The sequence below is a fragment of the Schistocerca serialis genome, chromosome 5 (assembly GCF_023864345.2).
Source record: "Schistocerca serialis cubense isolate TAMUIC-IGC-003099 chromosome 5, iqSchSeri2.2, whole genome shotgun sequence".
In the NCBI taxonomy this organism is placed as follows: domain Eukaryota; kingdom Metazoa; phylum Arthropoda; class Insecta; order Orthoptera; family Acrididae; genus Schistocerca; species Schistocerca serialis.
The window spans coordinates 143,032,780-143,048,174 of NC_064642.1; the positions used below are offsets into that span (position 1 = coordinate 143,032,780).

Sequence of the window (15,395 nt, forward strand, 5' to 3'; positions counted from 1 at the left end):
CTATTTTGAAATGTATTATTTAAGCAAAGAAACTCTAGATACACCACCTTTCTGAAAAGTAATGACTACAGTTTTTACTTCAAAGATTATAGTATTCTTGCTGAGTATAAAAATTAAAATCTGTGGCTGACCATCTGCAGAAAAAATTTGATGCAGCGTACACTCCCGAATGAGAATTCTGGTGAGTAATCACAAGTGGTGTTCCCTAAGGCTCTATCTTAGCTCTGCTTTTGTTCCTCATACAGGTAAACAATTTTCTGTCTAATCTACAACAAGCAGAATTACTTCGTTTTGTCGATGATACTAGTTTTGTAATCATTCCAAGCATACACACAGCAACAGAAGAAAAGATAAGCAATGTCCTTAAAAGTACCACTGACTGGCTTTCTGTAAATGGTCTCACTCTCAGTTTCAAAGAGAGACTACATACTCAGTTCTATACAGCCAGAGGTACTACAGCAATGATAAATATAACACAAGGTGAGAAAAGAATAATTAGGGTGGAAAGGATCAAAATTTTTAGGTGTCCATATAGATGAGAATTTAAACTGGAAAAAAATACATTTTTGAATCCCTTATACAACATAGTTCAGCCACTCTTGCACTTTGAATCATTGGAATCCTTGGGGTGAAACAAATCTATAATTTGAGATATTTTGCGTATTTTCAATCAATGATGCCATACAGAATAATGTTCTGGGTTAATTCAACTTGAAGAAAGTGTAGTGGGACTTTGAATTTCGCCGCGCTACACTCGTTCCATCAGATATATATTATACCGTCACAGCTGTATGAGCACTCAACGGCAGAAAATGAAGGAACAAAAAATTGTAACTCCTTTTTTCTCTATCCGTCTATTGTCTCTCGAGAGCGGAAGCTTAATGCAGACGTAAAAAACTTATTAGCTAGTCTTGATCTGATTTTAATGTGTAGACATATTGTGGAAGTTGTTATGAAATTCGGAGGACGGAAGTAGCAAAGTAAATTAAATTGCATTCAGTATGAAGACGATTTTAATTTGTATAAATTAGTGATTCCTGAACGACTGCATGATTTTGGAGCAGACTTTTCACGCAGAAATGAAGTAGGAGATTTTTGAAGACCTGGACGCTGCACGAAAGAAGACATGTTAACATGGTAAAGGATGAACTCTTATCTACGCCATTTCCCCCTGTAAACCACATTTTGTTATTCTCTGTTCTCCTTCAAATAATTTTTGTAGTGGAAATTGGTTTGACTTTTGCTCAGAAACGCCACAAGGACCACCCCAACAATAGCTTTTCCGAATCACGAAGTCCGATAGCTTTTCTGTAATACGAAGTCTGATTTGCATTTCATTCTTTCCCTTTTTCACGGTCATTTACGATTTTAAAACCCCCTTTTTATTCACCATTTCTTCCCACATTTTCAACCTTTTCTTTCCTTCTCTTCTCTTGTTCTTTTTTATTAACCACTACAAAAGAAAGTGTTCATTGCTAAAATATGTGCTGTAAGACTAATAAGTGGTGCTCACTAACAATCATCTTGTAGGCATCCATTTGAAGAGTTAAGCATTTTGACTACTGCTTCACAATACATTTACTACCTCATGAAGTTTGTTGTAAATAGTCTACTGCAGTTCAAAAGGAACAATAATGTAGGTTACTACAATACCAGAAGAAAAAGTGACATTCATTACTCAACAATATGGTTGTTTTTAGCACAAACAGGGGTGCACAATGCTGCAACCAAAATTTTTTGATCACTTGCCCAATGATATAAAAAGTCTGACTGACACTGATGTAAATTTTGAAAACAAACAAAAAAAGTTTCTCCTTGAGAACACTTGCTATTCCGTACAACAATTTGTACTATTGCAACGTTTAAAGATGGTAGGTAGGAATTACTAATTGATATATGTATATCAACAAAAGAATGGTCATCATGTAGCCAGCCATACTTAAAAATTAATTTGTTATTCGAATGTAAAATGACTTGTTCCACATCATTACAATTTATCATGCAAATGATCCATGGGGCACTTAACTAATTAACTTACTACTGACAAGTAACTTTTATAGTGAAGAGGGACACTTCCATAAAAGAAAAGTAGTACCAATGAAACATGCTCATTTTGAGATCGAAACATTTTGCTTGTGTGGAGCAAATAGTGGCTTTTTATTTTACTTTACAGTTCACACAGAGAGATATATAGTATTTGAGCCACAACATATTAAAAATCCTCTTACACACAAAATTAAGTTATGCCTTTGCTTGAAGGATATTTTGACAAAGGGCATACCAACAGATTTTATTCGTGTCTCCAGCTATTTGACTTCCTTATCTCTAAAAATACTGACTGCACTGGCACCGTTATGAGTACCACCACGGAAATACCAGCTGCTTTGAGGGAGGCAAAACTCAAGATGGGTAAAGTTATGATCGTTTTAAAGGGAAATGGATGGCAATGTGACAGTGACACAAAAAAGATGGTTTTTAGTATTTACAGTGAATAACTACAACAAATTGTGAGGAAGAAAATAGTGAAAGTGAAGCCAGGAATTATCCTCAAATACAGTGACACATTGGGTGGCACTGACTTCTGACTAGCACATGACAAATTATTCGAGAGGAAGGAAACATCTATTAAAACATTACATAAAGCAATTTCACTATGTTGACAGTTGCTGCTCTAAATTTAATTTCTTGCACAAGAAACTTAATGAAAAATTTGAGAGATTTGATTTTCAAATTCAACTGTAAGTTTTAATTGAAAAACTGGTGCATTTTATACATTCTTCCTGTCAACAAAGGAAAGTGGGTTGCCTCTGCCAAGTGTCATCCCCAACATGGTTGGTGAAACAATGCTTTTTGAAACATGTTCCCTCTATTGAGAAGAAACAGGCACTTATGAGACATTGCCAAATGTGCTGCAGTAGAAAAAACATCACTGGAAATAAAATAAGAAAAACACATGTTTATTGTAAAGCATGTGACATTGGTCTATTTTTAATACGTGTTTCAAATAGTACCATATAAAAAATAATTACTAAATAAATTTTGTACAAGGAAACTGAACACAAGTTAGCTCCTTCAATAAAATGCTTCCTATGTCTATCAAAATAAGTAAAAAAAAATCTGCTTATTTTCATAGCGCACACTACTGCTGCGAAAAGCTCCATAACTGTTGGCAAATTACAATCACAACAATCACTTGATTTGAGAAAAGCATGCCAAAGTGTGTCAGAATACAATGTGCTGCAAAAAAGCAACTTGAGGCTCAGGAATAATTACATGGGCCAGAACAGATAGCAGCTCCTGCAAATCCCTATGACAGCAGCAGGCAACACCACTACAACGGCAGCTACATGGTGGAAGAAACAGCCTAGTCTATGGGTTAAGCATGTTTGAGAAAGAACTGTCACTTGTGAAGATTTCTGCCCATACAACTCAATGTGTGTGCACTTTTTCGTACTTAAAAAAACTTTCTTCTGTCACATGGCACTACATGTACTACTTCCCACAATGAAAACCCACCTGAAGGATGTTCACAAATATCATACACAATGTACATAGAATCCTCTTACTTCAGGAAACAGAAAGATAAAATTTCCAGTGCTTATTGTTTCCTGTTCTAGCTCCGAACACATAACAAAAAGTCGTGAGACACCAGCTAATTATCAAGTCACAACATGACAGCACAAGTACAATACAGTCCGGAGAACGAACACAAAACTCCCAGCCAGAGCTGGTGAATGGCTATACAAGAAGCATTTGCCTACCACGAGCTGCTTGCCATTGGCTGCAGGCGACAGAGGCACTGGACAGAGGACAGCAGCTGAACAGTGCGCTACTCAAATGAGCACGTGTATCGACATGCACCATGGTTCCGGTTGCAGAGATGCAGTAACGTGTGGATAACTACAGTTCCCACATACAAAGAAAGGGTACGCTTAAAATTAATTTCCATAAAACTTAAGTCATCTCAAACTCCACCCCCATACTCTTCTCAATCAAAAACACACAAATCCTTTCTACGGTGAACGCTCTTACAGTTATTAGCATTTGCAAAAGAACACTAATTAGTTCTGAGACATGAATCACTAACACAAGACAATTTCCCAGAGAGATTAAAATGTAGAATTAAGAAAATTAACATAATTTGGTAACAAAATCAGTATTACTAAATCACAATACGAAGGAAGCAAGGATGATTAGGGTTTAATGTCCATTAACATCAATAGAGATGGAGCACATGTTTGGATTATTTCAAGGATGGAGAAGGAAATTGGCGATCCCCTTTCAAAGGAACCATTCTGCCATTTGCCTGAAGCAATTAAGAGAAATCACAGAATACCCAAATTTGGATGGCCAGATGCAGATTTTAAGTGGCAAAAGTCTGTAACCTATGGAGGTATCTGATTCTGTAACTGAGCACAATAGTTTGTTGTACAAATAAGTTTCATATAAATCACTCCTCCCATTGTACTTTACTTTGAAAATACAATTATTCTGCATAATTCAATTCTTCAGTTTGCGCATAAATCTAGACTAGCCATAGTCAGGCAGCAACTATAAATGAGGACTGTGGAGGGTGGGGAGAAATGTCTAGCAGGCAAGGCGGGTGGGGGAACCTGGTGGGACTGTACAGCAGGTGGGTCGGGGCAGGCAGCCCAGTGGGGCTGCGGGTGGCCAGCAAGGGCGGGTGGCCAGCAAGGGCGGGTGGCCAGCAAGGGCGGGTGGCCAGCAAGGGCGGGTGGCCAGCAAGGGCGGGTGGCCAGCAAGGGCGGGTGGCCAGCAAGGGCGGGTGGCCAGCAAGGGCGGGTGGCCAGCAAGGGCAGAACTGGAAAGGGCGCGTGTGCAGCAAGGGAGGAACTGGAAAGGGCGCGTGTGCAGCAAGGGAGGAACTGGAAAGGGCGCGTGTGCAGCAAGGGAGGAACTGGAAAGGGCGCGTGTGCAGCAAGGGAGGAACTGGAAAGGGCACGTGGGCAGCAAGGGAGGCACTGGAAAGGGCGCGTGGGCAGCAAGGGAGGCACTGGAAAGGGCGCGTGGGCAGCAAGGGAGGAACTGGAAAGGGCACGTGGGCAGCAAGGGAGGAACTGGAAAGGGCGCGTGGGCAGCAAGGGAGGAACTGGAAAGGACAGGTGGGCAGCAAGGCTGGAACTAAAAAGGATGGGTGGGCAACAAGGCTGGAACTGGAAAGGACGGGCACGCAACCATGTATGAACTGGAAAGGGGACTTGCAAACAGCTGTGCAGAAACTTGTAATGGGTTGTGTAAACAGGTAGGCACGAACTAACAAATGGGATAATTGGCAGCCAGGTAGAGACTAATAAATGGGAGAAGTCGCAGCCAGATAGGAACTGGGAGATGGAAAGTGAGAACTGAAGGAGAAGAAACTGCCAATGAAAGAGTGCAAATGTTCACACAGGAGCCAGAAAATGGGGATTGTTCACAACAAGGCAGGAACTGGCAAATGGAAGTGTGAACAGGGCAGGAAGTGGGAATAGGTAGAATGTGAACAATAGTACAGGAACTAGAAAAGTGGTAAGTGAAAAGACAGAAACCGGTAAAGGGGATTTTTTTTTGAGGGGGGGAGGGGGTGATAAGCCAGGAAGAAACTGGAATAATGGTGGGGCGTCGGAGGGGGAGACAGTGTACAAAGTCTGTTTACAAAATTCCAGGACATCCATAATTCTGTACCAATGGTGTGTTGGAGCGAAATGTGGTTGGCAGCCTTGCACACACCCCTGTGTTTAATGTGTAACTGCCAGAAGTTTCACTGTTGTATTTGAGTTATTGTTCAATGCTGTATTGAGTATGTGATAAAGCAAGCTGGGATCTCCTTACTTCCTCTCTTGTTTTGTCATCTGCCTCCTTAAATTAATTTTTTTTGTCTAATTACCATTAACACACATGAGTATAATCTGAATATTCATAAAAGAAAAAGGTTTGCCCTCAGACTTAAGAAATATAGCACCATATCTAATTTTTTGCTTAGTTTTGTGTATGTCATCAATTTCCTAATTTATTTTTACTATTCCTAGTTAATATCTTTTGTTATATGGTGAAATCAGTAATTGTTTCGTGACTATTTCTATTGTTGACTTATAAACAAATGTAAATTATATACTAATTATAAACATTTGGAAGATGAAATACTAGGATCCTTAAAGAATTTATCTGGCTCCATTCGAAAACATATTAGCAAAGCCAGCCCTTATTTAATACCAAAGTAATTACCAGGTTTGTCAAAAGTATTGTTCGTATAACTGTATCTGTTAATTTCATTATTTAAACAAATGATTCAGCCTAACCCCTGTAGTAAAAGTAACTGTTAAAAAGAAGGAATTTTTCTATATATTCAGTTAATTGAATGAGATGTTTTAATTGTAATTTCTGTAAATTAAACATCAAACGATGCTTAGTTTCAGTACCTATTATTGTGAGCATATATAAAGGCCCAATTTTTGGTCCCGAGACAGTCAGTCCACAGTCGATTTTCAGACAAGAAACCTGTATTGGTTAGGTCAACAACAGTGCATCAACTTAACCGTGAAATAAGTGTAACACAAATAGGCCATGTGTTAAAATAATGACAGTGTCTGTTCAATAGTGGCACACAAACCGTATTATTCTGCAAGAACTGTGTGGTTAGGTTTTTACTGCTCACAGATGTTGAACGGTAAACTATTGTAGCAGTATGCTGACATTTGCCTGCATACTATTAATGAGGCTTATCAAAAGTTAAGAAACAGTGAATTGGCCATATAACTGTGTAATGTTGTGGGGTCGTGAACAGTGAAAGTAAAGGACGGTAAAAAGCAACTGTGCAACTGTCGGCTACACCATTTACAGTAGTCAGTGTTCAACTTCCACCCCCCATTTTTCAGCCAGTATAAAATGCAGTACATCGACACTGAGGACTATCAACGAAGAAATAAAGCAGGCGAATGTCACAAGTAGAACGTTGTGTTGCACAGTTTGTGAATTTCGAGATGGCATATTTAAAGAAGCAACATGCATGCATTAAATTTTGTTGAAAATCAAGAGAACTTTTACAGAGACACACCAAATGTTGCAGGAAGCCTATGTCAATGAGAACTTTTGCCGTACTCTGTGTTGCGAATGGTTCACATGGTTTAAAGATGGCTGGACGTAAGTTAAAGATGATCCTTGTCAGGACACTCTTCAACATCTACCGACGAGGCTCACATCTTGAACGTCAATGCAACTGTGCATGTCAATAGAGAGAATGATTGTCCGAGAGATTGCAGAAAAATGAAACAATTCCGTTGGAGCATGACATGAAATAATGACACAGCATCTAGCAATGCATCGTGTTGCCGCCAATTTCACTGCAAGGCTCACGAGTCAAGACCAGGAATACATTTGCTTCACAAACTGTGAAGAGCCTTTGGATTGCACAAATGAGAACGAGATGTACCTAAAGAGAATTATAGCCGGTGATGAGATGTGGGTTATGATGCTGTGACCAAGGTTCAATCCTCAAAACGGATTGGAAGAGATTCTCCAAGACCTCAGGTCACATCAAATGTCAAAGCCATGCTGATAGTTTTCTTTAAGTTTGAAGGATTAGTTCATCATCAATTCATTCCACAGGGATAAACTGTTAATTGATGGTACTATTGGGACATGTTGTGACGCCTGTTAAAAAATGTCAGAAGGAAACGGCCTGAACTGTGGCGAGACAATTCATGGTTCTTACATCACGATAATGCACCCGCACATTCATCGCTGTTGGTGCATAATTATTGCACAAAAAACAGAATCACTGAGCTGTGTCATCCCGGTACTCTACAGACCTGGCCCCAGCAGACTTTTTTTTTTATTTCTAAAGTTGAAAACCCCATTGTAAGGACAAAGATTTGCAACAATAGACTAGATAAAAGAAAATCACACACATACTTCACGTGATCAAGCAAGAGGCGTACCAAGACTGTTTATGGATGTAGAAATGGCGTTGGGAGTGGTGTATCAATTGTGAAGGAGATTATTCCGAAGGAGACGATGCCCAAAAAGTGAAACGTAAAAGCAAAAAAAGTTGTGGACAAAGTTCCAGAATTTTTCAACAGACCTCATACAGCACAGTGTTGTCTGGAATGGAAGGAATGTTGGTAAGCAAATGACAACAACAACAACAACAACAACTGGATACGCAGTTTGGGGCAGGAACCGGAGGGGGGCTGCACACCTGGGGGGGAGGGGGGGGGGACCAGAGGGGGGCTGTGCACTTGGGGGGGGTGGAAGGGGGGCAAGAAGCCAGGCAGGAATTGGAGGGAGTTGAGAAGCCATGCATGAAATGGAGGGGAAACTATGAGTACAATGGATTTAAGTGGCAATGCAACCACACAAGGAACACTGCACGTCTAGCACATGGCTTCGTCTCTTATTTGATAGCAACATAGCTGACAAAACAAATTTTCAGTGTTATTTAATTACTTTTGACATATTGAAGGCATAATAAAATTTGTATCTGGAACAAAATGTCAGCATAGGGACAGATGTACACAGTTCCAGAGATTTTTGTCACTTTGACTGCCACATAATTGTGACTCAATTACTTTCACAATAAAAAAAAAGTCCTTTCACATCATATGTTCATTGAAACATTGTATCACACTTGTAATGTCATTATGGAAACATGGAAACTTTTCCGAGCAAAACAACATAGAACTCCTAGACAATTTTACAGTAAAAGAATTCAGCTTTTAAGTGGGAATTGCACTGTAGATCTATTGGTTCCACATGCACTTGTATAGGGTCACTTTCTACCGAAACAGTAAATATCGCACAAACGTATCATGTGCACCACATGTGTGTATACTGACGGGTCTAAATGCAAGGACTCTTGGCGATTCCTACACAAATATTAAAAATAAAGAGACTTAACTATTTCACCTATCACAAAAGGCATCAATTTTTTACAGACAAGCCCCTAGCCACTGAACGGACACTAAAATACGGGATGATCATAATGACTTACAATATCATAATAATCACTCTCTGCAGTGCAAATACTATTAACAATTGGCGAGGACAAAGGACGTTGTTACTTACCATACCAAATAGCTGCTTTTGCATCAGAGATGCACAACATCAATATGGAGGTGTCATGTAATTGTGCATCAAGAGCTTTGTTAGGATTATGGGGAATGAGACAGTTGACCAACTGGCCTGCAACATGATGACAAATGCCCTACAAGAGCAATGCATCCCAGAGGATGATTTCATTGCAGTATGCAGGGACATGGCCAAAAACAAATGGGAACGGTGTAGGAGACCAAATATCCATACAGGTCATGTGGTGCAAACAGATCCTTCCACATCTACTGAAGGCCCAAAGGTAGGTTGGGATGTGTATTTTTAAATTCAACTATTAATCACATCAGTGATGTGAGAGTTTGTGAGGATCACTGCCATGTTGACGTTCAACAACAACTGCCACCGAAAACACCCTTTATAGAATCTATCTCACACCATCACCAGGACATTAATTACATCTTCTTCAGTTGCTCCCTATACAGAAGGTAACCCAACTGGAAGATTACAAAGCAAGCACTGTGTGTGTGTGTGTGTGTGTGTGTGTGTGTGTGTGTGTGTGTGTGTGTGTGTGTGTGTGTGTGTGCGCGCGCGCGTGCGTGCTACAGGTTCTCGGTATTTTTTACTGTTCTACACATACACAAAGTGAAAGTAGTTACTTCATGTATACACACTATTTACTATTTTATATTATCATAAGGCATTTGGGATCTTTTAACTGTGGATTTTTTTTTTTTACTACCCTGTGACTGGGGAGGAATGCCCAACATTTTTGAGGTAGATGAATGTTGGACAAAATTGGTGAAATTAAATCCTTTAAAAAGGGCCAAAACAAATATTACAATATAACCAACATGCTATTGTTTGGTAACGGGAAAAAAAGTTTAAAGCATTTTTGCATTAGAAGATGTAAATCATATAGTTATTTCCAGTTACCCTCCACACGCAAATCCAGCAAATTGAGCATGAACTAGGTTGCCTCTGTACAATAAGGAAAGAGGAAGACAAATTGGGAAAAAAAATGTGGGAACAAGAGAACCCCTGCACATTACAAAGTGGGAGACTTAGTTCTTGTTAAACGTCATAGGCATAATGTAAAAAATGAGGCAGTGGCTGAAAAATTCTATCCACTATGTGGAGGACCCTTTGTGGTTATCAGTATGCCACAACCTACAGCAATGGCGACAGTCAATTTCAGTAATGGAAAGTCAAAGGGAATGTTTTTCACACAAAACACACGATTATTAGTAGGTGAGGGCACCAACATACACACACTTGGGAAACAATCTCAAAATGGCCAATGAATGACCTTCAAACCATGATTGCACAACTTGGTGCGGGGAGGGGGGGGGGGGGGGGAGGGGATGACAATGTAATTATGTGGGACAATATTTTTGGGGAAGTCTCTCAAACATGTAACAACATCTGTTTTATTTATTAACCTCAGGGGATTGTTAGAGAATGAAAACTGAGTGTGTAATTACAGTACGAAGACCAGGAGAGCTGAATACAAAAAAGTGAAGTGAAGGCATTTTTAGCACACTTTTTAGCACTGTATTTATAAGTATGAACATATATGTGCTGTGGCCTTAAAACTATTTGCTGCCTTGCTAGGGGGCGGCTACAATTCTGGTGTACTGTGATAAATTATATCATGTGAAAACTCATGAAGAGTTGTCGCATTAGTTAACGCATCTGTTACCTCTGGCTGCATGTGTATAAGTAGTTTTATGATGAGTATTGGTAAGTAGGTAAGCTACTGTACATACAATAACGTCTTATGTCCTCACATGTCTGCCTGATTGGATAAGCATAATTCATGATGTGTGCCCCCCCCCCCCCAACCCAACAAACTTTGGCTTGGCAGCAAATGCGGCGTCACTGCCAAGTGGTGTGTTGTGGAGCGGCATGGGCAGGACCACACATCTATGCATCGTGCTATTGAAGTAGTTATACATTAAGCAACATGTACTTCATGCAAGACATTTAATAATTTTTTAAAATGGTTTATGTTCACTGATATGAAGAAACATGTCTCATTCCCTACTTCACCTACCTAGGAGTTAAATTTTTTACATTCTCAAGTAGCTTATGTTCTTCCGCAGGGTTCAAGCTATCCCCGTGATTGATTGATTAATTAATTGAGGGGGTTATGGCACTAAACGTTGAGGTCATCAGTCCCGCTGGAGAGGTGTCAAATTATAAAACGAGGAAGTTAAAACACACACATAAGGTATAAAAAGGGTAGCCCAAATCTAAGAACTGGGAAAACAGAAGGATAAAAGGGCAGTCTTTGCAAGGAGGAGTGGTCATAGGTCCCAGACTGGGAAGACACAGAGAGAGGTCCCAATCGCAACCACTCTGCCCCTGCCCTGCTCCAGCAGTAAAGCAAAACCTTATATCTTAAAACAAAAACCACTTTCATGGAGGAAATTGAGGACCAGTTCAGCCATCTGTGATTTGTCTGCTAATATTAAATTTAAGGAATCTGGAAGACTATACTTAGTGTGAAAGGCCAAAAGAAGGGAACATTCTACTAACATATGGGATACTGTCAGTATTGCTCAACAACCACACTGTGGGGGTGGTTTTTACACAAGAGGAAACAATGAGCGAGTCTGGTATGACTAACAAGTAGACGGCATAATGCAGTGGACTCATTCTGAGAGGAGCAGAATCTGCAAGGATGTCGTTCCACTTTTGGGCAGAGAGAGATTTGACACAAATCCACATATCCACAGCTGGAATCATCACAGGGAATGGGGTTAAGTATCTGCTGCTCTAGCCAAACGGTTGGCCAGTTCATTCCCTGCGAGGCCCGCATGACTTGAGACCCAGGGAAAGACAACTGAGCAAATGGCACAGCCAAGGGCTCTAAGGAGGTCATGGATAGCAAAGACCAAAGGGTGCCAAAAGTAGCATCGGTCAATAGCCTGCAGGCCGCTCACTGAGTCGGTACATATTAAAATACTGTGGAGGGAGGCCTGAGAAACAAAATGGAGGGCTCTATGAATGGCTAGGAGCTCTGCTGTGAACACACTACATGACCCCAGCAATAAATGTTCTAAGACTGCAGGAAACGTGAAAGCGTATCCTGCCTTATCTATTGTCTTAGAACCATCAGTGGGGAAGATGGTGGCACCCTGAAACTCTGCAAGGATGGAACATACAAGATGCCAGAAAACCATAGGGGCAACATACACCTTAGGACCCTAGAATAGGTCGGTCCTAATCCCTGTGGGCTGTGGGAGGAAACACACACGGGGCGCATTCCTGTGAGAAGGGATAGAGATGCTGACAGGTGGGAGTGAGACGCACTCAAACCAGCAATCCCACCCATGGGCCACTATCAGGAGACACACATCCCTTGTTTGCAAAGAGGACAGGGAATCAGCAAATGTTGATTGCATAAGAAAACAAGAGTTAGCTCCCTCGTATTTGTAGAGGGGGAATCCCCACTTCTGGGATGACACTGTCATTGGGACTAGAAAGAAACACACCAATAGCCAGACACACCCCATACTGGTGAACAAGGTCAAGTCTTTCAGAGTGGAAGGAGCCACTGAGACATAAACATGACTACCATAATCTAGTCTGGACAAGACCACAGCACTGTGAAAATGAAGCAAGGTCTGCAGCCCAAGATGTGGGGGCCAGGAGGCGGAGAGCATTAAGCTTCTGCATGCATGTAGCCTTTATGTGGCAATTACAGGGAGCTATGTCAGCCTTATACCCAAAATAAGGCCCGAGAAACAGAACTGTGCTATAACATCTAGGAACTGGTCACTTAAATAAAGTTCTGGATGGGAGAAAACTGGAAGCCATGGGAGATGGCCCATGCAGAGGTCCATTGGAGCCAGCACTCAGCAGATACTATCAAGTGGAAGCTGCACCCGATGCAAAAATTGTCAACATGAAATGCCGGGGTAACCACAAGCTCAACAGAGATTATACGTCCATTGATGGCTATGAGGAAGAGTGTTGACACTTAACACAGAACCCTGTGGGATACCGTTTCTCCTGAATCCGAGGGGTGCTGAGTTAAGTACCAACTCGAACACAGAAGAGCAAGTGTGACAAAAACTCACGGTTCATAAGGGTACCACAAAAGCCTCAGTCATGTAAGATAACTAAAAATGTGATGGTGTCAAGCCATGTCATATGGTCAAATAAGACTGCGACAAGGTGCTGGTGGTAAATAAAAAGCTGTTGGACTGCTGTTTCCAATCTGAGTAAATGGTCAGTTGGAGTGTGTCCTTTCTGAAAGCTAAACGGATCTGGGGACAAAAGGCCCAGAGATTCGAGTATCCATCATAATCGGAAGTTAACCATCCTCTCAAGCAGTTTACAAAATATATTTGTCACACTACACATGTGATCACTGTTGAGAGACATTGGAATTCTTCCTGGGCTTAAGGACAGGGTAACTAGATTGTCTCACCATTGCAACGGGAAAGCACCTGTGAGCCAAATATGGTTGAAGACCCTGAGTAACATCCAAGTGTTGGATGATCTGGTTGTGGCTGGAATATGGGCCTGGGGCCATGTCATGTAAAGAGGTAAGAGCCTGCAAGAATTCCAATTCAGTGAAGGGTTCATTATAGAGTTCAGCATAATGTGGGTTGAAACAGACTGGGGTCTGTTCAACTCAGTGCTTCTGCCGCAGAAAGGTGGTGGGGTAAGAAGAGGATGCTGATGCGATCGCAATGTGTGTCGCGAGGTGTTCTGCAGTGACCAATGGATCAGTGCACAGAGCACCTTGAAGGTTAAGACCCTGGACAGTTGACTGTCGCTGGCAGCCCACAAGCAGCTTGGACCAAACCTGTGATGACGAGGCATAAGGCCCGAGGGAGCATTCCTTTTTACTCTGCCTAATAAGGTAACGAGTCTTAGCACAGGGGTACTTAAAAGTGAGGAGGTTGCTCTGTGTAGGGTGTCGCTTAAATCACTGCAGCGGTCATCAATGGTCCTGGACAGCAACTGCTACATCCTCCGTCCACCACAGTACCAGTCAACGAAGAGGGGGACCTGTGGATAGGGGCACAGCAGTGCCAGCAGCATGAAGAATGGCGGCAGAGACACCCTGCACAACTGCATAAATGTAATTCGAGAGGGAGGTGTCACAATGCATAGCAGACATATATAAAGTCAATTGGACCTGCGGATGTTCAACTTGGTTGCCTGTCTCTCTGGCGGCGGCAGGGGAACAATAGCATCACCGGAAAGAGGTCACTGTCACAATCATCATCATTGGGTGACCAAAGTAGGGAAGCCACGAGAGCAGGGGAGGAGATCGTGAGATCAACAGCAGTAAAGGTGCCACAAGCAACACAGAAGTGGGTAGGGGAACTGTCACTGAGGAGACACAGATCGAAGTCTGTGGTAAGTTGGCCAATTACCAGCCCACTACCCATTGAAGTATCACTCCCCCCCACAGGGTATGGTGGGCACTGAAGTCCCTGAGGAGGAGAAATGGTGGCCGGAGTTTCTGTATTACGGTGGACAGTCCAACATAAGGAAATTGCCTACTTCGAGGGAGAAAGATATTGCAAATGGTAATTTCTGGGGTCTTTTGCACTCTGCTATTGTTTCCAGGTCGGTATGAAGGAGCATCCAGCAACTAATGACATCGGAACAAGTCAAAGTGCAGACCCCTCCAGATACTACTGGTGTCGGCACGGTTCCGACAGTACACCCAATATCCAGGAGGAAACAAGACATCGTATTTCCTGGAGGAAACTATAGTATCCATTCCTTATTCCACTGGATTGTCGTGTGATGAGATGCCAGGTTAGACTTAAAGAAGCCAAGAGGAGGTCATGTCACTTGTTCAGCGGTTGTCACTGACAAGGATGGGGTGACATCCATAAATAAAGTGTCAGACTCAGGTTGCAAGGGGGAAGATGGCGCTTCCAGGGGGGAGGAGGGGGGGGGGGCACTGAGGGGGGAGGGGGGGGGATTGTCTTGGGATTTAAATTTCTTATTCATCTCTTTTGGAGGTGGAGGATGGCAAGGCACAGAAGGAGTACAGGCGTCTGCGAGATCCAGAACCAAAAGAGAGCAGGCGACCTTGGCCTTGGTGCAAGGACGGTGCACCTCGTGGTCAAGTGGTGGCAGTAGGCTTCCAGCCTGACACACGCCAGGGGGAGGGGTCCCAGGGGTGACGGGGTGGGGGGGTGGGGGGGGGACTGCAGGGGAGGGGAAGGGGAAGCGGAGAGGGGAACAATGCTGTGGCAAGAAAGATGTGCAAGTGGGAAATGATGAAATAGGAGCATAAGCTGAAGAAAGTGACACTAGATGGAGCATCTCATACTTTTGACAAGCCTCAGCTTAAGACAAGTGATCCAGGGAAT

General features: G+C 42.1%; 2 protein-coding genes across 3 annotated transcripts in view; one reads left to right on the plus strand and one right to left on the minus strand.

Annotated features, from left to right (window-relative positions):
• Positions 1–15,395, minus strand: part of LOC126481638 (protein tramtrack, alpha isoform) — a 307,056-nt gene that overhangs the window by 262,273 nt on the left and 29,388 nt on the right. The gene's annotated exons all lie outside the window — the stretch shown is intronic.
• On the plus strand, positions 4,558–5,205 carry LOC126481807 (uncharacterized PE-PGRS family protein PE_PGRS54-like). Its single transcript, XM_050105762.1, has one exon. It carries the CDS (start codon positions 4,558–4,560, stop codon positions 5,203–5,205), a length of 648 nt encoding a protein of 215 aa, XP_049961719.1.

Excerpts from the sequence above, each read along its gene's own strand:
- LOC126481807 (XM_050105762.1), top strand. The coding sequence starts at position 4,558 with ATGAGGACTGTGGAGGGTGGGGAGAAATGTCTAGCAGGCAAGGCGGGT.